Source organism: Rhinolophus sinicus, linkage group LG05 (assembly GCF_036562045.2).
Source record: "Rhinolophus sinicus isolate RSC01 linkage group LG05, ASM3656204v1, whole genome shotgun sequence".
In the NCBI taxonomy this organism is placed as follows: Eukaryota; Metazoa; Chordata; class Mammalia; order Chiroptera; family Rhinolophidae; genus Rhinolophus; species Rhinolophus sinicus.
This window is the reverse complement of record NC_133755.1, coordinates 157,206,038-157,233,721: the sequence shown is the minus strand read 5'-3', so window position 1 is coordinate 157,233,721 and position 27,684 is coordinate 157,206,038. Positions and strand designations below refer to the sequence as shown.

The window sequence follows — 27,684 nt, the reverse complement described above, 5'->3', positions numbered from 1 at the left end:
TTTTATCATTAATGAACTGAGACTCACACAGTATACCTGAATGTACTACCTATGTGTAAAAAACTATACAACTCACATCTTTGCAGTACACCAGCCTGCTTTTAGTTTTAATTAGTGATATTTTACTGTGTTATATACCAGCTTGCCTTAACTGCAAATTATACAACATAGGCACGTAAAAAAAGGGGAAAGTACATCAAGAAACCTAAATACAAACTTCACATTATTTAGAATCGAGCTAAATACACACAACAAAAACTCTACAACATGAGAGGGTGAAGAAAATGAAAACATTTCCAAAGGTATTTATTGAGAAATAGTAAAGATGTACATATTTTTACAAGCTTTTAATATTAATTTACATTTCTTTAAATTATGTAGGCCCCGATAATCTATACTTTACTAATACATAACAGAAACCCTTGACTTTGACTGTGAGATCTCCATAATGCTACCATAGTTGGGAGTCAAAATGCAACTTTGGCTCATGATGCTTAAGTTTGTTTTCAAAAGAAATACTAAATGCCATATTCACTGAGAATGTAGGCTTGTCATAAACAAATGTGCTTTTCAAAAAATTCGTACTGGAGCATGCTGTTGTGACACTATTTTGTATCTTAGGTCACCAGAGACTAAGGAAAAAAACCACATTGTTAAAGAGTTAGTATCTACTTTTTGTGCACAAAACTGCATAATTCTAAAATAATTATTTTTGCCTCTGAATTTGTTTCACCAACTTCTGCAGGGGTATAGGGACTTAACATTGCATGCTATAATATTACTGCCAGGTGACCAGTTTTGCTATTCTTCAGGTGCAACACAAGACAGTTACCTTTCCTGGTGATATACCACCTTTGTACATAAAGTAGCCCCAAATCCATTTTAATTGCAGAAGGTGTTTCAAGATGGTTTACAATAAGGCACAATATTCGATAGGGAAATAGAATATGGATATTGCCAAAGGGGCTGTTTTTTTGTTGGTTGGTTTATCTTTTGTTTTTCAGATCTGACAGGAAGAGGATCTTCTGTTCCTAAGGTGGGAAGGGACGCATTCTAGTTTGAGCATACTCAAAGTCAAATGACAAGCTGGGATGTGGGCTCATTGGTGGACACCATGGCGGTGCCAGATAAGCTCTTCTCTTTCAACATAGCATTTAGGTTTTATGCTGGCAGCCTCTTCTGAACACATAATCAGAGAAGATGTGTGTGAGAAATAGCACTGGGTGATGCAGTCAGTGACCCTTCTTCTCTTTGCCCTATGAAGGGGTGTTCCTTTTTGCACCTGCAGGTTTAGCAGCACAAGAAGCCTTGCTTGTTTGATATAAAAAAGAATTACAAATTTAGATGTAATGCCACAATTCTGTCATTTAAAGAAACTATACATTAAAGATAATTTTGTTTTATTCACAGTAATAAATATTTAAGGTTTTAGTGCACAAAATATAATTAAGTATTGATAATCAATGCAGCTCTTTAATTTCTTAAACTGCTATTTTCAAGCTAAAGGCTAACAGAAATGTAAGATATTATTATTATTATTATTATTATTATTATTAAAAGCATTCCAACCTTAATTTGTCTGCAACTGTACTTTGGGCAGAGGTAGCCAAAAGCTATACGATTTAAAGAATAAGTTTTAGGTTTGTGTAGTGAAATCACAATCTTATGTAATATTGGCTCTCAATCTCTTTCTGCCCAATGTAAACATGGCCTTTGCATTCAGTAAAGAAATACAGGTTTATAGTCTGGAAAATAAAATCCCCTTTCCATAGTGAATGTTGTGATCAGTGTGCAAAGCACCGACCTCATGGGCGCCCCCAAAACCTCAGATGATGATGAATTATCACAACCAGCCTCTGGTTAGGACACTGCCTGGTAGCTGGACTCCAGGTTCCACATTATGACATGTTAAAAACGGAACTGCAGGTGCAGACATAATTTAAACACTCCTACATCTCAAAGTCTTAAATTTCCACAAGGGAAATCATGTCATACAAAATGACAGGAGAACCTGTATCGTGTTCCTAACATGGGCTACACACCAAGAAAACAAATAAACATGCAAACATGATGACAGGTTCTCCTTGCAATGAGTGCAGTCAGCTCTGCAGTAACAGTACAGGTAGATAGTAAGATGCGTCGGTCTGTAATGGAGAGAAACTGGATTGATGTGTTAAGACAGAACCAGGTACTATTTCACTGTTGTAATTTCAATAATGCTGCCAAGATCAGGCTCACTTGCTAATTTATTTAACGGTGATATTCTAGGTAAAATTTTCATTGATTCGCTTTTTTTCCTTAGAAGCCATTCAGGGCATCTACCTTCCACTACTGATGACATTTCAGTTTTGCAATAGCATTGGGAATAAATACACTTAGCTTTATTTTAAGCTATGTTTATTCAATGGGAATTTTAAGCCATGTTCATGGCATAGTCTAAGAAAGTTTGGGTAATATTTGCTTGTGAATTCATGAGAATATTTTCCTCTACACAACTTACACTTACCAAAAAGTCCAACTCAAAACAGTGCAAGTCATCATGAATATGGCTCTTAGTTTTCTCCAGTAAAACTGTAGAAAAGGTCCTCAAGACTTCAACATACAGTTCACTTTCTAAGTAAAGGTCCCACAGTCTTTCCCAAACCTTCTGCTTATGGTTGGATGCACAAATAGTTGCCTCAGACAATTATTGGAATTATTAAGAACCCAAATAAAACACAAGCTTTCCTTTATTATTATTGTTTTCTTATTGCAACAAATGCTCAGTTTCTTGCTGATGCAGTATTAAGCTTTGATAGCTTGAATTTTAAATTTGGTCATGTTAAGAATGATCACAAAGGTTTTTGTTTTTCATTATCTACAGAGATTTTAACCAAAGTTACATTGTAACACACAAATGCTGTCTTGTCTTTAAGGCACAACACATCAGTATGAACATTCTGTTTGCCAAACTTAAAAAAGAGACAATATTAGATTCCCATTTCACCTCCCACCTCCCTCCCCCGACAAATGAAAGAAAAATTGCATCCACTTTCAAAGTCAGCTGCTAATAAAGTCACAGTAAATTATTTTCATCAATAATTTACACAAATTACAGGTCTAGATAGGATTGTCCTTATACAGTCTGAGTGCATTCCAATTCAGATTTTCTGGGCTAGGTAGGCTAAAGTCAGATTCAAACCTCAGGGCTGAGAAGGTCTCTCGTTTTGAGGAATGTTGTTGATGAACACCACCTTGTCAGACGAAGCATGTGTTGGTGCTTTGCCAGGGTAAGAGTTCTTTGCTAAAGCTGTCAATTCCAGTTAGGACTCATTTGGTGTATACCAGCAACCTCCACAGATTTTTAAAAAACCATTAAAGTGTTGTAAATATAAGACCATAGAGCTTCTTTTCTGTAGCACTAAAGTTTAATTCCGTTCAGCAATCTGAATTCTTCATTCTGGAATTTTCATTCCAAATATGATTTCATCCTTTAAGACAATTTATATGTGTAAAGCCAGAGGCATTGAATCACACATAAAAATTCAGTGTACTTGAAATATATATATATATATATATATATGTATATATATAAAAACGGATCTCCAGCTAGAGAACACAGTTACAAATACTCTAATTCCAGTGCTTGATGTAGAGCCAAGAGGTCTGAGTGACTTGATATCCTCCAAAAGGGCATGTTGTGCTGTGTGGTTAAGAGAGGGAAGGATGAGAGAGAAAAGGGGAAGGAATGGAGAGAGATCATAACTATTGTCTCAATGAAGCAGCCGTACACATAAGGATGTGTAGTCCACCCAAGTTCAAGGGAGGGAACTTAAGAGAGGGATGATCATATTTGAAGGCTTGGTAGCATCAATATGGCAATGTCAAAATAATAGAGAAATAGATCTGAACTGGATTTTAATGATAAGAAAAGCAATTATTGAACTTTTTTTTTTCAGGTAGCTTAATATTTATTCTGGAAAGCATCATTACCAACAGTAGCACCTGGGAAAGCAAGCTGGACATCAAAATTCTACATGGCTGATGGAAGGCAAGTTTTAATCACTATATCACTCCTGAAGCTCCATGTATCAGTTAAAAATAAAATTTAAAAATGCTAAAGTTTCTAAACCCAAAGTCTTTCATCTGTTTGACAGGGAGGAGTAATTCCTTTCTATGTGAAAAAAATAATTTTGAGCTGGACTATATAAGGTAGAAAATGATGTGGGATGGTCGACTATCTTTCCTGTTTGGGATAACTAAGTCAGTAGAGATAACCAGTTTATTTCACTGGTGTGGGATTGAGAGAAAGCTCTCTAAGCATTCTCAGTGGGGAAGAAATCACACCCAAGAGGACAAATATGGGTTCTTATGGGGCAAAAATTCTGAGACATTACAACAGTTTGTGGCCCTACAAAAATATACCAGTATCTGGTATATGTGTGGTATTAAAATTTCATAGAGGGGTATGATCAGGAAAAAGATGTCTGACGTGACTCCATTGTGGGTAATAATGAAAAAAGTAACACTGCATTAGAGGAATTAACAAAACCAAAGCATTATTTGTAAGTTTAGGATAATGACATCTTGTAGAACATATATATATGTGTGTGTATATATATATATATACACACACACATATATAATATATATATTCATATATATCATGGAAATAAAACATGGAAATATATTTTATAAAAATTAATCAGTAAAATAATAATCTCTGTTGTATCATTCTTTGCTGTCTAGTATAGTAGCTACTAGTTCCACGTAACTATTGAGCACTTGAAATGTGGTTAGTCCAGTTCAAATTACATATTGAATTTCAAAGATTGAAGAAAAAAACAGAATGTAAACATCCTACTAATGATAATTTTTATATTTATTAGGTGTTGAAACAATAATATTTTGGATATATTGGGTTAAAATATATTACTAAAATTAATTCTGTCCCATTTTACTTTTTAATGTGGCTTCTAGAAAATTTGAAATTACAAACATGGCTCATATTACCGTGTTTCCCCAAAAATAAGACCTACCCTGAAAATAAGCCCCAGTTAAGATCGTCAGCCAGATGGACGCATTTAGTACGTTATGACGATGTTCCAGAAGATGACATGACTGTATTTGAATAAACGTAGATTGTTGTACGTAAAACAAGACATCCGCTGAACATACTCCCTAATGCATCTTTTGGAGCAAAAATTAATATAAGACCCAGTCTTATTTTTGGGGAAACAGGGTATATATTTATAGAGGAGGGTGTGGTTATTAATATTCCTGAACTTCAAAATGTCTTCTTAAATTTACAAAGAAAATTATGTTTTAGGTCAAATTAAAGCACAGAAGTCCACATAGATGTACATTTTTTTCATTCAGCTCAGATCTATTTTAATAACAAAATAGTACTTAATATTTTTGCACATGCAATTATAGCTACATCCAAAGAAAAGCATGCATTCTGGATACTAGAGAAACCAACCACCTGTGTTTCAAAATAGAATTATAAGCCTTCACCATCACCAAAACTGTACCTACATAAACAACCATTTGGAAATAGCATTCTAACTGAGGTTCTTATCCTGTTGGCATCATGCCTTTTTTTCTCCTGAAGTTACAGGTGTAAAGCAGAAGTTATAACAACTAGTATACCAAATCTAGTTTTCAAGTCGTTAATAAATGGGTCAATTTTTTAAGTTTTAATTTTGAAAGTTATATCCTGTTTCTGGTTTGGAAAAGAGAATGTTATTCTCCCTGATCCAAATATATGTGAATTTCATTAACATAGGCTAAAAGACATGTAAAATGTTTGCTGTAGTGGCAGCATCGACTGCCATGTGTCGTGTGTTATTTATGTTGCTGATACGAAATATCAAAACAACATGGGCTCAGGACATTGACAAACTCCAGAAGATATTTCAATTCTGTGAAACTGGAAGGATTTCAAATAGTAGTCAGCAACAAAAGTTGTATTTCTCGAGGCTGCATCCCTGACCACATACAGAACGTCCTTGGGGCCAGTTGCTGTCTTGGGTCACTGACATTGCTAATTAAGCCTGAGCCAAGCCTGCACCAGTTCTCGGCATGGTGCAGAAAAGCATAGAGAATTTCTAGTACGGCTTCCAAATTGTCACCGAATCTTCTAAAGTGGAAGCTCTTTCTCCATTTTACTTGATTTGAATTGACGACAAACATAAATCATTTCCTTTCTCATTCTACTATGTCTCTAAACTTTTCTAAAAAACTGTTTATGTTGATATTTTTTGAAAACAAATCAGATAAACACCAGCACATGCAAGTGTTTAGTGAAGGCTTGATTGGATGAGGATTTGAAATCTCCTCAGGATAAAAAGAACAGCATTCTTTCTATGTAAAACAATATAAGCTGATCTGTCACTGTTTCAAAATACGAATTCATCATGTTGCTGTTTTATAAATTATGTCACTTTTATCCTGGCTAGATATTTTGCTGTCATTCAGAAAAGGAGGCAGTAAATCTCAGTGTTGTGTCGACTGATACAGTCTGGTGTCTGGGCCAGTCCTGGTATCCGCTTTTGATCGTGGACCAACCATTTAATGGTTTTTAACTGCCTTGATTTCTTCTTCAGAAATGTGGGCCAGATGAAAGGCTGATTTAAATACCTAGGGCCTATGAGATCTTGCGAATATGTTCAAACCAGCTGCTTGGCTTCAATCATGTACCAATGGTTAACCAAAATAGACAACACTCTTCTAGAAGATGTGAGGCATGTTGCTTCTGAGTCTCTACCACAAGTTGGCACAAAAGGATCTGAATAGTACATCCAATTCCAATAGCGTTTTTTAAATTTTCTCATAACAGTTTGTCCTTCAGTTATTAAATCTACCCTCAGCATTTACTACTAGGCACTCACAAGGACCATACGGCATAAAGGATGGATGAGAAAAGGTGTAAAAAATGGAATCACATGATTTTCTATGAAGCTCACTACACTTCTTTATACTGTGCTTAAATTTCATGTGCTTAAAATGGTTATTTTTCTCCATACTTCTTACAGACCATTATATCTGTGTGTATTACACACACACACACACACACACACACACACACACCCCACTAAATTTTCCTGCATTGCCTATAAAATTTCAAAATGCTAGACTCCAAATGGTTTATTTGAATGTAAGTATTGACTTTCTCATGCGTTTACTGCTTTGCATCTATAAATTTAAATCATTTGTCAAGCTGCCATTGGGCCAAACTACAGAAATGCAAACAAAAAAGCTTGCATTAGAAGTATCACACCAACATTGTTTGAGACAGGTTACCTTTTTTGCTGCCTGTTCTTCTTCTACACCATCCCCAATTACAACATATACTACTTTTCTGCCAAACCTTTGCATTATTCGTTCAAAGCAACTTTCTTTTCCTGGAAGATAAACGAGATAAAGTTCAGAGTGAAGTTACCTGGTTAGCGGCATGTTCCTCATCTCGGCCATCTCCAATCACAACATAAGTTATGTTAGTGCCAAATCTGGACACTATACGCTCAAAACAGCTTTCCTTGCCTGAAAAACAATGCACTGCTTATTCTTCCAGCCATTGCATTCATTAACCTAAAGATTCATAAAGTGTTCAGTTAATTTCTCTTGAATATCAATCACTTAACCTAGCTTGCAACGTCTGGGTTAATGAAATTATCAAATACGTTTGAATCATAAGTCTACTTGGGACAGATTATTCAACAAATGTGTTCCACGCTTCAAAAAACTCTGTAGGATTAAACATTTGACCCAGAGAAAATGTTAGTATCTTTCATTCTGCCAAAAGAATATCAGAACAACTTTACAAGGAACTGTAAGTTTTAATATTTATTTTTTCATTCTATATATCAATATTATCCAGTTTATTTTAAGTAGTATAGATAAGTCAACTGAAAATATTGTGGAAAATTGAAGGTTCACCTATAAGGAAAGAGGAAATACTAAGATGAGATTTACCTTGACATACAACTTTTTTCTTCTGCTAGGGTAAATACATACATTTATGTAAAAAGGAATGGGGTTGATATCAGAGCTCTGAACTGTAGTGCTTATGAGAATGTAGAATTTACGTTATGAAAGCTTGGCTTTAAGTGTACTCCTGAAACAGCTGCAACTGGGGGCTCCTTTTGCCTGTGCCAATATCAAAACTCTGCAAGGCCCAGGGCAGGTTATTTTTGGGAGGGGATTTTAGGATTTTGAACTTCTCTTGTCAAGGTGCCCGAGCCTAAGTTTGTTGACCTTCAGGGCACATTACACAACCCATCTATTTCCCCAGGCATTTCCTTGACAGACAGAGGATACATGAGCTGTTTTCTTTTAACTCTTTCAAGATGGCAGAAGTTGATGAAATTTTGTTTTTGAAAATTTATTAGAAGTCTTAGTCTGTGAAAGGAACTTAACGTCAAAGATGGCTCCACAGATGATATTATCCAAATAAACAAGGTTCTTTGATTGCTACCGAACATTTTCAGAAGTGTGGATTTCCCACTCTTCATGTGTAATGAATATTCCAATTAAGTTTTCTAATTAATGAAATTTTTTTCCCCCTGGAATTAAGGACACTAGATCTATCCATCTGACACTCGTTTATAATGCCAAAATAGTATTTTTATCTTAGATCTAAATGATTGCATATGCAAAGATGAAATGCTATGTACTATTCTAAATAAAATATTAAATACCATGGCTACAGATACTGCGTATTATTCAGATAACATGTGCCATGATGAAAATATATGTGTCAGAACTACCTAGATAATGACTTAAGAATTTCACGAGGTAACAGCTTGCATAAAATTTGCACATATACAATGAGTGGTATGGGACTTTGTTATTTGAGTGCTATCCAAATTTGCTTAGTATTCTAACAGCAGAATTGATGAAAGAGACACACATGAGAAAATCCCCCCAAAGACATAAGTGAGCACATTCCATACAGAGTGAGAAATGATTTTCTTACCTATTTTAGTTGCACTGTAAATATTCTCAATGGGGAAAGCACCTCCTAAACTATAGAGCAGAACCTTCGCAAGCGCTGGGATCAGTTGGGTTGTCGTTACCAAGACATTTACGCAGTTACTCCTAAGATAGGGAGGAAATATGCATATTTGTTTTCTAATACTAAATAGCTTCTAATAGTACAGATTTTAAATTGCCACTGTCGTCTCTCAATTCCATAGCAAATAGCCCCTGATCAGCTAACCTTTTATCACTGCACAGTTATGTATGGAGTGTCTACTACCTGGCAGGCACCATGACAGATGCTAGGAATAGATCCCAAAACAGGGGAAGTAGAAAAAAATGAGCAAAAAGAAGTCATGGATGAATGATGTTTTTCTCCCCCTCTAAATCACAAGACAAATAGGAAGAGAGACAAGTCAATGGGTACCTGCAATATGGAATATATTGTGTAATACAAATCTCAGGTCCTTGTGGATCCTACAGAACAACACCTATTTCAGTCTGTAGGAATCATGGACTGGTGATCAGAGGGAGGATAGCCTCGTTCTAAGGTTTATGAGTATCCAGAGCAGGTGTTTTTCAGGTTGGTAGGACTCCATGTCCCAGTATTTCCAGAGACTGGGAAAGTAGGAGACATAGGCAGAAAGAAAGAGATAGGATGGGTAACCGGAGTTTTGAGATTTTGTACAAGAAACAGCACAGAGAGGCCCAATCAAGGGGCTGGAGGATGATGGGTCCTGAAGGAGTGAAAGTGGGGAAGATCCTTATTTAGCACTGAAGGGGCTGAATGCTTGAATCTCGTGTTTAGCTACAGCAAAGGACAAATTGCATTTAATGGCCCCAGTTTTAATCTGTCTACAGCGACCCTTTGAGAGTGATACTCCCACTCTGCAATTTACAGCTGTTTTTTTTTTTTTTTTTATGATAGTACTGACAGCCAGAGAGTAAGAATTGCAGGCAGAGACCCCGAAAGAATAGACTTGGCCCTTCCTTCTGGGTTATGGGGAAATTGAGCTGTCCTGCCTTGAGGACCTCAAAACCACCCAGGTGAAATTGGGAATCTGTGAACCGTTCTCTATTTGATATTTTGTATTATGAGCCTTTAATACATATTTGTGAGGGATGTAAAATATTCTCTAGAATTCTCTTGATTGATTTTAAGAAACTTGCTCTCTATGGCAACTTAGAAGCGCAAATTGAGTGCTAACTTTTCAGGGGTATGTATATGCTTAACCCCCAGTACAATTAATATTATGCTTTATATTCTCTAGACCAGGGGTGTCGAAACTGTGGCCCGCAGGCCAACTGCAACCCACAATCCATTTTTTATTGGCCCGCAGCAAATTCCAAAAATATATTTAGTTTACTTAAATAAACCAGGTGAGGCAATACGTACTTCACCTTCAGTGAGTGGCCTGGCTGTTTGTGTATTTTACCGCGTATGGCCCTTGGTAAAAAACATTGAAAAAAGTTTGGACACCCCTGCAGACATATCATTTGTAAGAAAAAAAAACACTGTAATTTATTCAGAAACAATTAAAAATCTTTACAATGATAGCCTTTTAAAACATTTTCATTTCTAAATTATCTGCATAGACACCTGATTTTATAATAGGAGCTCTGTCTTGGAAGCAAATGAGGTTATTGACATATGGGGATAAAGAAACAAATATTTCTAGAGGCAGAAGCTGAGTAAGTATCGTCAATAAAATCCTTCATTTTACTGATGAGAACATAAAGACTTAGAAAGTGACTTGCCTATTATCAGACAGAAACTCCCCAAATTATGGCAAATTATTAATAGTAATACACAAACACATTACTATATTATGACACTTAAAGTTCTTCATAAAATTTTGTCAAAACAAGGTGCTATTCAATATCATATATAGGTGAATGTTACAGAATGAAAACATGGTGGAATAAAATAAAGCATAGGCTTTTTAAGTTTAGAGATGTGATTTTTGAAATCTAGCTTCACCACTTACACTGTGCAATATTGAGAATTACATCATTTCTTTCTTTTTGGATGGCACATATTTATATGCAATTTATAATGCATTGCAATTTTTGATTACAAACATTGAAAATATTTATAAATTGCACATATATATTTGTAAAATACAGACAAATATAAAGAACTAAAAGAAAAGCATCAATTATTTAACAATGCAGAGATGGTAACTGTTGTCCCCGTTTTGTGCATTTACTTTCAGAGTTTCTGTTTGGGTATAGATTTTTTTTCCCCGTTAGGATTCGTGTGTCTGTGTGTGTGTGGTGTGTGTGTGTGTGTGTGTGTGTGTGTGTGTGTGTGTATATATATATATATACACACACACATATATATATGTATATATATATGTAATTTTGTATTCTACTTTTTTTCATTTGTTTATATCATGAGCCTATTCATTTATGTCATATTGTATATTTTTTCTCCTCTCCCAACAAAACATAATGTGTGCAAAATACTCTCTCATGTGGCTGCACCATCACTTTTTAAGGTTAAGCTTGGTCTCTTAGATGGTTTTTTATTTCTTGATATTATAAATAATGCTACCTTACATATACAGTTTTCCCTACACATTTGATTATGTCTTTTGATTATATTCATAAGAGAGGGCTTAGAATCAGAGGTATAAACTTTTCTAAAGACTCTGATACCTAATTCACCAATGTTTTGTATAAGCATCTGTTTTTCTGATATCCCAGACATTTGGTGAAATTTACCAATATGGTAATATGGGTGGTTAACTTAGCAAATTTCATGGTACTTAAATCATCATGTGTAATGACTTATTTTATCCTTCATTTCCTTGTTTTACCTTATTTCTTAAAAATCACATATCCGTGTATTGTTTTTAAGATCATGTTTTTAATAATATCTATATAAGACAGTATGTATAACACATATAAAATCTATATAATAATACAATAACCTTTGATTTTTAACTATCCAAGATAGCTCCTTTAGAAATAATAAAAGGTGTTGAACTCCCCAGAGAAACACGCGTTCCACTACATTTTACACACAATTTCAGGAGCTCAGGAGTCCTCACATCCCAGTTGTCTTGACCTTTGGTCTCCATGTTACTAGTCACAGAGATCACAAGGCCGCAAGTCCAATTCTAAAACACCTTTAATTGTCAGCCAATTCTTCCTTCCATGGAGCCAGGAACTCCCCTCCTGGGATTCCTACTCATCAGTCCTAATTCTTTTCTTCACAGACATAGAGAGAAATGTAATTTATTTCAGCCTAACATATCAAACAGTTGAATCAGTAATATTGTTCCACAGATGATTCTTCTTCAGACAAAACTCCTTGGTTCCTCCCTCCAACTGTTTCTTTCATGTGGTTTCCATAGCCTAAACCCTTCTGGCCACTTTGCTGGACAGAAGATGCTTCAAATTTGTCACAGACCCCGTTGGAATGTGGTGCGCAGAACTGAACAAAGTACCCTGTTCTAGCTTCCCCAGCCTGACCCAGGAAATTACGGCCCCTCTCCTCCTTCTCCCCGCCATTTAAACTTTCTGCTTTCCGTGCAGTTGCTGGTTATGGCACATGGCTAGAAGCCACGTGCAGGATTTGCCACATACTCATTTACTTCCATGTTCTGAATACTGGCCAAGGTTTTTCTGTGTTCTGATTCGATCAGTCCAAATATTCACTTTTTTTCCCCCTGAATTTCATGTTTTTCTGAATTTCAAAATTTCACAAATTTGCTAAGCATGCTGTTTGTTATTTAATCATTTAACTCAGAAATAAAACTAGGAATAGGATAGTACAACGATTGATCCCCACCCTACTAGCTATCACTTTCCAGATTTATTTTATTTTATTGATCAGCATTTATGGCACCTGATGTTCAACTAATTCTAAATGTATTCAATTCTATTATCTACACTAACAAGTCAGTGTTTCACTGTGTAGTTCAAACAACACAAAGGTTATAATTTTTTCAAGAGCTTTCTCTTCCTTTTTGATACATATTATCTATAACGACCTAAAAGACTTAAAAACATGCACTCTTTGTATGAACAGTGTTGTTTTATTTTTGCCATCATCTCCTGTACTTTGTCACTAACGGAGTGCTGCTGTCTTTTTTTCCATTAGAAGTCACATGACTTGAAATTCCTGTGGGGATTATCAGTGCTTATGAGAAGTTTAGAGAGATGGGATCTCCTGATTATTCTGAGAAGCAGCAACCCATCCTTCACCCCAGTACACACATACACACACACACTGAAAATCACTGGACTCAGTGACTTGTTAGGTCCCCATTCAAACTCTAATTAAGAGTCTAGGAATTAAAACATTTTTATATATGTTGTGTTATCAGGACTATATTTTTAATTCAATAAATATAGAAACTGCAACAATACCACTTACCTAGTACTAATAATTGATAAAGACTTAAGTGCATTTGTTAGCCAGGAGTCTGTCAGACCTTCAATCTCTGCCCTTAACTGCAGCCATGCATCTCTCTTGGCAGGGCCAAGGAGTCCTGCAATACCAGAAAACAAGGCAGTCAAGAGATGAACATTTTTTCAATACCTAGTTTGGTGTCCTTTCTGTTTGTATAGATCTTTTTTTTTTTTCCAGCCTATATCAGAAATAGAGAGAGACTGATTTATATCAATACTGATCCTACATTTCAAACTTGGTTATCATTCATTCCTTCAACAATATGTATTGAACGACATCTAGATGTCAGGTAACTTGCCTAAAGTTTGGGTTATAACAGTGAAAAAAAGTGGTCATGGTTTCTTCCCCCCCTGAACCTAGAATCTGGCAGAGCAGATGCCAATCCTCTGAGGAGTTTTGACTCCTGTGCCTGGATCCCCACTCCAAGACTGAGATGCAACAGGTCTGGAGGAGAAGTTGGGGCTCCCAGCCTCATGTGGAGGTTACATACCTCGTGTATTTCGGCTGCATGAAAATGCTTAGCTTCTTAATAATCACAATCAGTAAAACTTTGAAACAATAATAACAGCATTGTCATATATAGCTTTTAGAATATTTCTAATATCAGCGCTAAAGCTATCACAAATATTTTGTTTTATAAAAAGAAGTTTAAAAATGTGTTGAAAATCCTGAAAAAATGTGTGGAAAATCCTGAAATATATATAAACAACATATATAAATAACGGTTGAAAACAATACTGAAGTTATGGTAAGAAGTAGCCATGCTAACGTTTTATTTAAGCTCTTGCTTTCGTGATAAAAGAAGATCAGGTAAATCCATTACAAAAAAAAGTTTCTTATTTTAATCATATTTCAGAATACGGGGAATACATATGCAGGTGGATGATTTTTTCTGAATCAAAATTTACAGTTTCTCGCAAGTCTCATCTGTCCTTATTTCAATATAGATATGCTAACGTGTCACAGAAAATGGAGTGTCAGGTCATTGTTTAAACTTTTTAAGACATAAGAGTATTTATTACTAATCTTGTTAGTTTTGAAATAATTTTAATATTCTTCAAGAGGGATATAACAACATACCTGAATGACAAAAAATTCAGATTTCCCAAAAGGATATTTATTTTAAAGTTAAACATGTTGCCCACAATTGATTTTAAATAGAATACTTATTTATTTGATTTAAAAAAGTATCATGTATAGATCAGTAGAGTATAGATCATTAGAGTAAATTAGGAAACCTGAGCTGTCTCCCTAAAACTCTGGGCAAGTCGATAGCCTTCAGGGGCCTATTTCTCCTTTGGAAATGAAGGCCTTCCATATATAAGCTCCCTTTTGGTTCTAACATTATTATTATCTATGGTTCTACATTTTTTTTCTTCTCTTGTAGTTATTGGCTATCTATTGAGCCTCTATTATGTGCCTCAAGGTTAGAGAAACACTGGGGATTCAAGGTGAATGGACACACAGCCCCACCCTATTATGAGAATGGGTATATGTAATACATATACTATAGATACACATTTTACTTTATTCTATGACATGGATGTAAATATACATGTGTATAGTATGCAGAAATATATTTAGTTGTATCATTCAATTTTAGATTCTGGTTTATGCTCCTTGATCATCCTTGCAAAAAAGAAAAAGTAAGACAGAAACAAACGAAAAATCCCTGGAGAAGCATCTTATGTGACGTCATGACTAACATTAAGATCTTGACCTAAAATTGATCCTATAATAGAGATCATCAAGGTTTATTATATCAAGAAGCACATCCAGATCTCAGTTTTGATGTCGCAGGTTTTTATATCACCTGTAATACATGGATGAGTATATTACCTACAGAGTTTTTGAACTTTTAAAAGCCATGATAATCTCAGTTCATACTACCATGTTTCCCCGAAAATAAGACCTAGCCAGACCATCAGCTCTAATGCGTCTTTTGGAGTAAAATTAATATAAGACCCAGTCTTATTTTAATATAAGACCGGGTATTATATAATATACTATAATAAGACTGGGACTTATACAAGACCAGGTCTTGTTTTAATATAATATAAGACTGCGTATAATTTAATATCATATCATATCATACCATATCATATTTTACTGGGTCTTATATTAATTTTTGCTCCAAAGATTCATTAGAGCTGATGGTCCGGCTAGGTCTTATTTTCGGGGAAACACGATATACCTGGGAAAAATATAGTGTCAGATAACATGTAAGTTTTAAATGGATACAACAGACTTGTTGAAGTCTTAGAAGTGACATAGAGCACAGTTTATATTTACTTTTAATAGGATTCCAGAAAGGTAATGATTGCTAACAAGTCTGCTTCAATGACTGGGGCTCTTGTCCTTAAACAGGTGTTCTTCTCACTGCCTCAATCAGTTCCTCTGTCTGGTTTTCACTGATAGCATCCCAGCTGAAGAAAGGCAAACTAAACGTTCTACTGTAAATCTTGACCAAATATCTGAGCACAGAAAATTCCCAGTTCCTTTGACAGAGCTGCATGTTTTATTTTGCAATTGGATTTCTCCCCTACCCACTCTAAGAAACTTAAAATTCTGGCTCAGTAGAGATTGGCATGAGATCTGAATTTATTTTACAGTAGGATAGTCTGTACTATAGAACACGGAACTACAGTTCAAATTTTACCTCTATCTACAGTGCCTTTATTTAATTTAAAAAGCCACACGTACCTCCGACATTGTTCTTGTAAGTGTTGTATAATTCTTTTACTCTTCTGTAACGAAAAGCCAACTTCCTCATCCAGTCAACCCCTCCTCTTACACCTGTTGGCAAACAAAGGTTTGCACTACTTGCAGCTGCATGGAAGCCATCAGTTGCAAAACTGTAGGTACTGCAACACCCAAAATATATTAAAAAGAAATAAAAGAAATAATTACATGTGCAAAACTCCATAGCTGAATTTCTGTAGGAAATAGCATACTAAAAGGCATGACTTACCTCAAGTCTTGCCCATTATCATCTGAGGAAACGTCATCTATATGAACTTGATCACATTCCTGTTGAAAACATTGGAAAAGTTATTTGTTTTTGAAGCGATGCTTGTGACCATGTTTGAAAGTTTGTCCATCTTTCCATGTATCAGGCTACGTCCAGAAGATGGCAGCATTTGCCCATCCATCCCATCATCTCCTGCTAGGAAATGGCACCAATTCTACTCTGTAAGATCTAAATGTGGAAGAGTGCTATAAAGAGGCCTGAAAACATATGGTATGTGCATTTCTTCAGAATTTAAAACATAATTTTAGTCTTAAGATTATTGATCAGAAACTCTCTTTTGAATCTTTATAATAATCACTGCTGTTCACTTTCTGCCATTTTTCCATTTCTGTTTTACGTAAGTATGGAAGCAAAGCTAATCTGAAGATACATGAATATACAAAGCTTGTTTGGTCTGAACACCTCAGGTGGTGACTCTTGTTTATTCTTTGTTGAGCAGACACAGACGGGCTTAATGATTATGGTGTCCTGTGAGATTTCTATGACTCCCTGCTTTTTTGCTTGGCCAGAGATACCATGAAAGAACCATGCTAGTGTGCTAGTGTTATTTTAAAAGTCCTGGGCTTTTAACACAGAAAAAAATGGTAATAACCACAGAAGTCAGTGTTTTCTTTTGTTCAAGTTCCAAAATCTTTAAACTGAAAAGAATACTTATAAGTACAAGGTAACTAATAAAGATTTACCATCTCCGATGTGCTACAAACTTAGAGGAAAAAAAAACACCTTTAGGTCTGTATAGCCACACGCTTGACAAAGTTAGAGCATGCTCAGAACAAATGGTAACTTTTCTGGATACGAACACAATTCTTCTTTTCTGTTCTTAGAGTCTTACTTTATTTTCAAACAATCTGCAAAGTTCCAGTGATATAGTAATAATCTGAAGGTGGAATTTGGCTAGGGCATTTAAAATATTTAGTACTTAACTAACCTCATGGTAAGTATGGTTTAGCCTTTGGGGCCTTTTCTCCCCCTCCAACTATTTTAGTCATTGCCACAGAGTGACTAGATACATAGTACTAACCATTCAAAACAAATTAAAAAATTATTAATTTTGAAAATAGGATGCCATACTAAACAAAGGCTTTTCAGTCACTATTTGTATTCATTAGAGGACTTGGAAGTATCTGGTAGTGAAATATTTAATATCTTGTCTCCAGGTTTCCACATGGAGTATATTAGATACTATCACAGGTTTAGGATGAACTAGTTGACTCAGGTGTCTTTTAAAATATAAAACTTAATGACTAGCCCAATTTTAGTACATAACTTAAAAATTCAGGTAAATTAATTTTAGAGGTTCATATGATTTATATAAATTACGTTTAGTAATTTAGGAATAAACCTGTACCTATATTCACAGGTAAGGAAGGGTCTTGAAAAGATAATCTGACTGGAAGTTCCCTGAAAGGGGTGTTTGGGTCACCCGGATATACCCCCACTTAAGGCACAATCTGTCTCAGAGTAATCCCTCAGTGATTCACTGCTGAATAAATGGCAGACGTCTGTCTAGACAAATGATAGTTCTTGACAGAATTACCACAATTGTTTAAATTTTATAACCCAAAGTTATGGTGATATGGAGTAATATTCTAGATGGTAGGAGTGTAAGAAGATATTTATATCAAGAGAGGAGGGGAGAGTGAGAAAATGGGGTAAGAACTGAGGCCACGGGATTCATGGTAGGACAGGCATTTAGAAAGTTTCTCCCCCATTTTGACCGAGTATTCATTCGTTGAAAGGAGTACAGACCAAAATTTAATCAAAAAAGGTATTATGCTTCCAGAAAAATCTCAGGGAAAAGAGCTGCAAGCAACAATAGTAGGTCTTAAAATGGGCTCTAAAGGGAAAAGTAAAAAGATTTAACCAGTTAGCATGAAAGTTGGAAATAATTTCTTCTCCCAGAATATGGAGGTAGCACCGTAGTTCTAGATGACAAGGATTATTTCTTATTTAGAGATGGTGACTTTCTTGGTAAATATGTAGACTAAATTAAATCACTATTGAAATGGCATTACATGCAGCTGCTCATTGCACCTAAGTTCGAAAATCTTTCCTCATGTAAATAATTTCCATGTCTTTCTTTTGCAACAAGCTGATAATATGCAAAAAAAAAAGGTGGGAGAACATTTTTATGAATTACCCTGGTAATTAGATGTTATTTCTACATTTAATAGCCTCTCATCCTAATTTTTAGAGAAATTCCTCTGACAGTTCAAGTATTAACTCACATGATTAATTTATACATTTTGCCCCCAAACTCAGTTTTTTTTTTTTTTTTACTCCTGAGGACATCAGTATATCAAACTTATTAGACCATGAGCTCTATATTTGAAGTTACGTTTGAGGTTTTTCCAAATGGAACTTCTCTTTAAATTTATGCCTAGTTAACTATGCTTGTTGACTCTGGACTCTTGCCCAAGGATTACAGTCCAGTGAAAGAAACCTGAACTTCAATCACTTACATTTTTAGAAAAATCTAAATAATTGTTCTTCAATTAGTTTTCACTCAGAACTTCGCAAGAATCATTTAGACCAAAACCCGAAATACTACAGACAGCATCATGCTTTGACTTTTAACAAACTTCAGTATAAGAACTCAAACATTTGGGATAATTCTGGTACTCATCTTAAATTCTTTAATTTTGTTTAATAAGGCGACCACAACGTTGTCACTGATCTTTATCAGTTATAATCCATAGCGGTCTTCTCTCACTTTTTTGAGCCTGAACTCCCTGGTGCCTTCTTTTCTGGAAGTTATTCTAACTGAAATAACATTTTATTTAAACAGAACACTCTCTTTTTAGGGGGAGTAGTCTGAGCATTTGCCTTCTCTACAGTTGGGCAGGATGCAGTAAAGAGTCATTTAGGAGGATTTAAATGTGCATCTTCTAAGGAATTATGTAAAAGCAGCTGCTGCTACATATGTTGCATTATCTGTTGAAGGATCTGAGTCTCAGATTTTTAGGTTAAGAAAAGAAATATTGAGAGATTAAATACACAAGGAAAGACAACGTAATAGGCTAATGATGGAGTTACTCTCTTGAGGAATTCTCCTTCGTCGGAAACAGAAATGGTTTAATACCAGTTTTGAAGCCCATGATAATCTTTGATTACAAAAGGTTTTACTGAAATAAAAACTTGGGTGAAAGTAAAGCTGACTTTCAAAATCAGATGCAGAAGGATAGTGGATATACATGTAATGGTACTGAATGATCTTGAAACCTATTGTTTAGATTTTATTGGTTTTAGTGTTTATCTCACTTAAGTCAGTAATAAGCCTTTGAGTTTCCTTGGGCACTTCATCTGAAAGTGCATGTGTGCATGTGGCATACATGTGTGGAATTCAATCAATTTATGTGCAGAGACCCAATCATTTCTTTGACTAAGTACTGTATTGTTGGATACTAAGTCTTGTATCTGAGTCAAATAAAATTTTTATCATGTTCTAAAACACAACTAAACAACTTATAATCACAGAAGAGAAAGTCAATACCAATATTTTCTCAGTGTGTCTACCAGAGATCATGCCAGGTATTTGAAAATATATATTTTATATAGTATGTAATCCAAAATTAAAATTCTTAAAGCACCATAGCTGACCACATTTTTCTGATATATAAATATTCATGTCAACCTTGCTAAAGTATTTGCAAATTCATTATATGCTACTTCCACTTCCTCACTTTAGTGTTCTGTTAAAAGTTGGGTGGTAAATTTATTCCATCTGTCTTCTAATGTGCCAATAAAATAGCTAATGGGTCATTTATTCCATTTATTTCTAGTAAAAAATAATTAATGAAATGAAATAAAAACTACAAAATTTAGATAAAACCACATGAAATTTCCTTTTATGTCTTTTACAGGTTTGAAAGGACTGATAATCTTAGAATTCTTTTCAGAATGAAACGAATCCATTTCAACCAACAGAAAAACCAATCCAAGATTAGTTATCACTCTATATAAAATAATTCAAGTTCCAAAAGGTTAAAATGTGTTTCCTATTATGATGTATATATAAAACCATTTTGTACACTACACAGGAATAAGTAGCAAAATTAATTTAAATAATGTTTTAGAGAGGTGATTATTATTTATTATTATCTAAACTGGAAAACTTGCCTGGGAATATCGATTTTTCATATTGTCCATTAAAGAAAAAAAAAGCAAACTTCTTTAAACAGACGGTAATTTTATCGTCCAGTAAAAATAGTAACCCACTGAAGAGAAAAACACAATAACAAAATGCTGCTATTACAGATTTCCAGCACATATATTTATGATATATGTGGCATAATGGTTTTTGCTCTTACATCTCAATTGTAACTAAAATTAGCTTTAAGATCTTGTCACTTAAAAATAAATAAATAAATAAATAAATAAACAAACAAACAAACAAACAAACAAACTTATTGAAGACACTGACTACGGCATGGATGGGCCTAGAGAATAATATATTAAGTGAAATAAGTCAGATGGAGAAAGACAAATATCATATGATCTCACTAATACGTGGAGTCTAAAGAACAGAATAAATGAACAAACAAAACATAAACAGACTCAGAGATATAGAGAAAAAAACTGATGGTTGCTACATGGGAGGGGAGATGGGGGAGAAGGTAAAAGGATTAGAAGGTACAAATTAGTAAGCACGGTATTGTCACTGGGATATGAAAGACAATTTGAGGAATATAATCAATCATGTTGTAAAGATTATGTAGGGTGCCAGATGGGCACTGGACTTATTAGGGAGACTATTTCATGGACTGTGTAGATGCCTGACCACTACCCTGTACACCTGAAACTGAGGTTGAATAATATTGAATGTCAACTATAATTAAATACATGTATATAGAGTCACAGGATGTGGAGTACAGCATAGGGAATAGTGTCAATGGAATTGTAACAGCTATATGTGATGTCAGAGGGGTAGTAGATTGTGGGTGGGGGTGGGGTGTGAGGGGTGTAAATGTCTAACTGTTACATTGTTTTATACACCTGAAACTAAGATAAGTAAGTAAATAAAATAAATAAATAAATAAATGACACTGACTAATTTGGCTGATTTTCCTCACACACTTCTGTTAACTTTAACATGGTATAGGGGCAGAAGTATGTGCTTTGGAGCCAGACAGAGGCCAGAGTTTCAAACACCAGTTCTACCACTTAGCTAGTAGGTAAACAGAGACATGATTTTTATGCTTGTGGACCCTACAGTTTCAACTCTACAAAAATAATGTGATAAACATATTCGTTTCAAAAGGTTATTAATTAAGTAACGGGAAGCCCAATGTAAAATACAGAGCACAGGTGGGGATTCAGTATAATAATCTCCCTCTTCATTCATAATATGATTATAGACACTTATTCCATGGTGAAATCATAAGATAAAAAAATAAATTTAAATATGACATTGAAAAAAAAGAAAGAGAAATCTGTTTTCAGCATAGTTGCATTTGACGGAGAAGTACTCCTGCCTGGTGCCCAAGCTACACAGTGATTCCCAGTTTTATCATCTGCACGTCTAATAACTCAGATCATCAGCTCCCAGATTATATATCATATTACAGTCCCTATTCAGCTACCTGAGGCTATTTTTTCTGGGGTCTTTTCATTTTGTTGTTGTTTTTACTTTCTCTTCATTTGAGGTTGGAAGTAAAAAGATAACTTAGAACAACAACAACAACAAAAGCAGAGAATAAATGCACTCATGCTAGTTAGATATGCTATGTAAATAGCTCTAGCACTGTTTTATCTGAAACAGGAGGAAATAAGAAGTGATCATGTCTAAAATTAGGTTTCAGGTGATCTGCAAAATTTTATGACCCATGTTAGCACCATGAATAGTACCTGTGACGACTGTCCAGCAATTAACCTAAATAGTGTCCCGATTAGTAACCTGGAAAAGCCAATGGTGATTCCAAAGGTGCTAAATGGGTTATGGTTGAGACACTAAAAAGAAGAGGCGCAATGGATAGGGGTGTACGGTATGGGGCAGCAAAGCAGACCTGCTTCTCTTCCGAGACAGTTTTGTTCTAAGTGTGCACCAGTACTTAAGTATAATTCATTAACATACTTTAACTTTTGTTTATATTTGTGTATACAATATATACCCTTGACAGCAACTTTACTGTTCTCTCTCTCTTTCAGTTTTCTTGAGGTTATCTGCATATATAGAAACCATCTAAGAGTTTTAATAATTGGATACAGCTATTCTGTTAAAATTCTTACCTCTAAATCATTAAAAAATAAGTGTGTATCAGCAAGATTAAAAATCATTTCCTCCATTCGAAGTCCAAGAGTTACAGCCATGGGGGGATCCTGAAAAGAAAATGCACACATAATGAGGTAAAATTTCAGTACTACAGTTATTAGTAAAAATATCTGAAGTACATATTATTGTGGAGGGTGGGGACGAGGAGACTGTACGTATTTTTACCTAAGATTCAAAAATATTTCCCAATTATCTGAAAAGGTGTCTTTCCAAAGAGTTATCTAAGACATACTAAATATACAGATACATCAGTGAATTTGCAGGGATTTATAAGCCCATAAAGATGACAGGATACATTTTCACATGTACATGGGAGCAGGAGGAAGAAAGCAAGCTAGTTCATAGGCTCCACTTTACATATACTCATTGGAAAGTCCTTGGGAGAAATATATCTGGATGGGGTACTGAAGAATGGAACAAACTTATTAAAAAGAGGAAAGGACATCCTTTTATAAATGATGACAAATAAGAAGTAGGAATGGGAGAATAGTAGGTCTGTTGGATGTTTGTAGGTCTTGAGCAGACTATGTTGTCTGGAGGTGGGACAAGAAGAGATGGTGGAGCAGGTGAGACCACCACTTAATTATGAATTGCATTTTGATCAACTGGCAATATTTATCAGCCTATGTGTACAGTTTTGTCTAATTTGCATTTGACTAGGAATGAAGAGAGAAGGGTTGAGGATAATGAAACCCTTTATTAATTTAGGAAATGTAATCTAAGTAGAAAATACATACATTTAGAAGTTTAATGAAAGTAAGGGATTAGTAAGGAGTCAAAGTGATTTATTTTTTGTTTACAGAAACCAAGATGTTACAGAGTGCCAATGAGCTGAGAATCAAGACCATAGTTCATACTTTATTGTGACTAACTGTAGTTGACAGGCTAGCATCAAGAGGTGTAAGACTTTAAAAAGTTAAGGAGAGTTTAGGGATAGGGAAGTAACTCAGGTTCAAACATCGTGTTTAAAAATGATCAAAGTTGGAATGATCTCTAAAGAGAACTACTATAGGTGTGACTCTGGAGATACAGAAAATAAAAAAGCCTAAAAGGAACACATCCTCAGAACTTCAGAGTAGAATGGAGCTAACGTTAACAGGGAGAAGAATATGGTTTCGAATAAAGCTGACAAGTCTAGAAAGATATTATTGATTTTGGCTGAGAAGTTATTTTGGAAGACCTCAGAGGGTGGTTTGGGTCGAGTGGCTGGGCCAGGAGCCAGATTGGAAGGATTTAAGGAGAGAGTCCTGAACTTGTGTTTTCATGTTCTAATAAATGACATTTCGAGAAATGTATTTCAACTTAAGAAAATGTAATGTTAACTTGACTTCAATTTATGATAAGAATATGCAACCCAGGTCAGGCCCAGCAGTATTCCTATACACCCCCAAACTTATTCCACTTAACAAGGAGAAGCCCCTTCTCACTCTCCACACCTACACTGCAACAACGAATATTCTTCCAATACTTCCTTTCATAACGCTTTGAGGGGGAAACCCGAGCAGCCTCATATTCTGTAGTGATTAAAACCCAGAGCATAGGACTTGAGTGCTAAGCTAAGAAAGAAAGAGTTTGCTGAACTGCGCTGAACAAATCGAAGACTTGCTATGGGAGAAGAGCAAGACAGGATGATAATAACATATTGGATGTCGACATAATTTTCTAATTATTACATCTCTTCCTGAGAGACTTCTGTGGATTTCATAGCTCGAAATTCTCTCTTCTCAAAAACAGATGTTCATTGCTCACATACTTGACGGAACCTGGTCTCGTGTCCTCCTGGCAGGAGGACTCGACTTTGACTCTCCTGCCAGGTTCATCTGTCTTCCAGTGACAGGATCATGTGGAGCAACACGCTCAAAGATCAAATCCATTCCATTTTATCCAACAAATAGGATTCAAGAACAAGAACAAAAAGATGAAGTTCCCATTTTGTGTCTCAAGGAGTTTGGAAACTCAAAGGGATCGCTTGCTCTGTTTTCCTCAAGTATAAGGTTCTCTTTTCTTATTTTGTTGTTCATGTTTTTGTTGTTGAAAGAAAATATCTGAAGTTTGAATAAAAATTTTTAAAATACTCATTTGTCTTTTTTTCTGTTAAAAAAAAATTCCTTTCTCTCTCTTTGGTGGGGTCCGGTGGGGGTTGGATAGACTGAGGACATAGAAAACTTGTAAATATGCTGTCTAGTCATGGGACCATGAACAAAAAGTCTACAGAAATATAAGGAAAAATCAAATGTAATTATAGCATGAAAACATATAATTCCATTAGTGATGCTTTATGCTTTTGAGGAATGTTCACTGAGGCAAGACAATAAAACTGAGCTCCACACTACTCCGTATGTTTCTGATGATTACTGCCCTAAAGATATATATTTCAGATGGGGTCTCAGAAATGTCTTATTTAAAAGGTTTTCCTTCTCGAGATGAGGTTGCTTAAATTCTTAGCCTTCGATTTGCCAATTTTTCTTTTTTAAGTTTTAAATAAAATTATTGACTTTCTTCTGTTCATGCTTCACATTCTTTGCATTTACAGATCAGATCTATGGGGATGGGAGAAAACATACTGTTCCTCTTTGATTGTTACTTTCATCCATTCCACGCTTCTGAAGTATGTAACTCTGTATGCTACCCCAACAGTGATAGGAAAATCCATGAAGAATGCATTTTGTGCACCTGATAAGCATGCAAACAAATATGATTTTTAGAAAATCAACAAGCATTCTCTAACAAGTAAGCACAGCGCATGGTGTGATGAAAACTGTACTTGAGCACTCCACCCGAGTACAGGCCCACGGCACTGGAAGGAGCTATTCATTTGCTTTCCAACTACGGTGATTCCACATCACACACCGTCCTAGAGTCAGGACTTAGTAAGAGCTTTGGCAAAATATCATTTGTGAACTGGGAACGTTTAGGTTTGAGGTTTGCCAGAGTGTGAACTAGCTGTATTTTATTTACTAAGGTTTGCAAAGAGTGAGGCTTGTTGAAAGGGTGATGTTTTGGCATAGACAGGCTACGGACAGTCATGCCACAAGCCAAGGAAAACCATGCCTGTAAGATGTGGTGATCTTGTTTCTAAGAGAATGTCTAGTGAGGGCTTACTTTCAAATACCTAATTTTATCTCCCCCTCCAGGCCCCAGCTTACTAAGTCACTGGGACAGTTCATTCTAAGTAAGAAGATTATAGTATCACATTTTTCCAGCTAAAGGACCCACAGATGTAAGAATCCAAGAAAGATGACCAGGAATTTGGTGGGGGGTGGCCTTAGCAAGGTCTCTGTAATATTGGGCTCCCTCTGCCTTGCCAGACTACTGGGAATGAGCTGCCAGTGCCTGCAATTCCATGGTTTTATCAGGCACTTGAGAGTTAAATTTACTTCTGGATTGAACCCAAGTTTTATACAGAGATGTTTGCTCATTTTCATTAGATGTTTGTAGAATTATGGGCACCTTATGAATTAAGAGTTATTGCCTTTTTTCAGTTTACCTGTAGTGAGGGTTGAGTTCAGGGTATGAAATGAAGTGATAGTGAAAACTTGGATAGAGGGAAAAAGTGGGATAATAAAGGCACTAACAGGGTTTTGTGGAAGGTCTGATGCATACTCGTATTTTACATGTATAACAGTTCCAATAGGTTCAAAGTATCTACAGCAGAGTTTAATATGGGACAAACTGAACTTCTGCCAATTTACTCTGTGTACGGCTTTATTAAAATACTGAAACTATTCCCAAGATGTTTGACTTGAGAGAGAGAGAGAGAGAGAAAGAGAGAGAGAGAGAGAGAGAGAGAGAGAGAGAGAGAGAGAGAGAGAGAGAGAGAAGGAAGGAAGATGAAGAAAATGAGTAACACTTGGCCCTTAAATGTGTGATTCTAAGCTGAATTTACCAGCATATGACCAAGTCAGGTTCAAGTATGGCACTTCTCTATATCAAAATACTAACGCCTATTAGCCATTTTAGCACAGCACATAAATTGGAGCCAGACTGTCTGTCTATGGGCCTCTGCCCTGCAATAGGCCATCAGCTGGAATTCTTCCTCTAGAGACACAATATAAAAATATCTCAGGAGAGGCAGCCATTATGTATTTTTAAAGAAATGGGGGACTGTTGTTTTCTTTTTTTTTTTTTTTAAGAACTCACACTCTTGGAATAGTTACTCCTTTGGGACCTGATGCACATTTGTAGACTTGTGCACACAGAGGCAGAAGATGTGCAAGTTCATTACAGAAGAAGGAAGACAAACGAGCTACATAAACCAAGGTGGAACTCGTGAGTGGGTTTGTTGGGATACACAAACTCTTTTAATCAGTGACAAGAGATGGAAGGAAATTCTGTCATGAATCAAAAGGGAAATTTCACAACTGAAATGTTTGTGCATGATGGATAGTCAGTGGGCTTAAGAGTTCTCAGGGGAATTGGAGAATGGTTTCAGGAACATTCATTTATTTAGCACATATTTATTGAGTGTCTACTCTGTGTCAGACATGTTCAAATTCTGTGTCAAGAGCACAGAATCAAATAAGCAAACTCCCTGCCCTAAAGGGATTTATATTATTACTGGGTGAACTGTCTGATACATAAATGGACAAAAACCCAAGCAAAGATATAGTATTTCAGGTGGTGACAAACTCAGAGTCAGGATATACAGAAGACTGGGCAGGGGCGGTGATGGCTCATTTAAAGAGAGTACAGGGAAGGTCTTTCTCAGGAGGTGATAGTTGAGGACAAGAGACCTGGAAAGGGTGAGGGGACTGGCCATGCACAGACAGTCGCAGTGGCAAGAAACCTATGCAGAGGTAAGGATGAATTAGTGGGTGTGGAACAGCACGAGGCAGAGTGCCCAAGGTCAGGAAAGTGAAGCGCAACAAGTATTTTAAGAAAGAGGGGGTGCTCAGATGGGTCAAATGCAGAGCAGAGGCCTCAGCAGTATAAATCATGAATTTGGCAAGATCATTCCTCAGACTTGAGAGAGTGGTTTGACTGGCAAGCTAGGGG

At 35.7% G+C, this 27,684-nt stretch overlaps 1 protein-coding gene and 1 pseudogene across 18 annotated transcripts in view; one reads left to right on the top strand and one right to left on the bottom strand.

The window, feature by feature from the left end:
* Positions 1 to 289: 289 nt before the first annotated feature.
* The window catches only part of EYA4 (EYA transcriptional coactivator and phosphatase 4), a 286,539-nt gene continuing 259,144 nt past the window's right edge, over positions 290 to 27,684 (bottom strand). For 12 of the 18 annotated variants that reach the window (XM_019732796.2, XM_019732792.2, XM_019732795.2 and 9 more), the window contains 7 exons: positions 22,647 to 22,736; positions 16,359 to 16,417; positions 16,091 to 16,251; positions 13,352 to 13,466; positions 8,960 to 9,081; positions 7,285 to 7,385; positions 290 to 3,682 (listed from right to left, as the gene is read on the bottom strand). In XM_019732796.2, the coding sequence (XP_019588355.1) occupies positions 3,602 to 3,682; positions 7,285 to 7,385; positions 8,960 to 9,081; positions 13,352 to 13,466; positions 16,091 to 16,251; positions 16,359 to 16,417; positions 22,647 to 22,736 (729 nt within the window). In that variant the 3' untranslated portion in view covers positions 290 to 3,601. Of the gene's footprint in view, positions 3,683 to 7,284; positions 7,386 to 7,423; positions 7,525 to 8,959; positions 9,082 to 13,351; positions 13,467 to 16,090; positions 16,252 to 16,358; positions 16,418 to 22,646; positions 22,737 to 27,684 lie in introns of all 18 variants that reach the window. The other 6 variants (XM_019732788.2, XM_019732790.2, XM_019732798.2 and 3 more) reach the window with 2 other exon arrangements.
* Positions 18,026 to 18,406, top strand: LOC109447979 (10 kDa heat shock protein, mitochondrial; annotated as a pseudogene).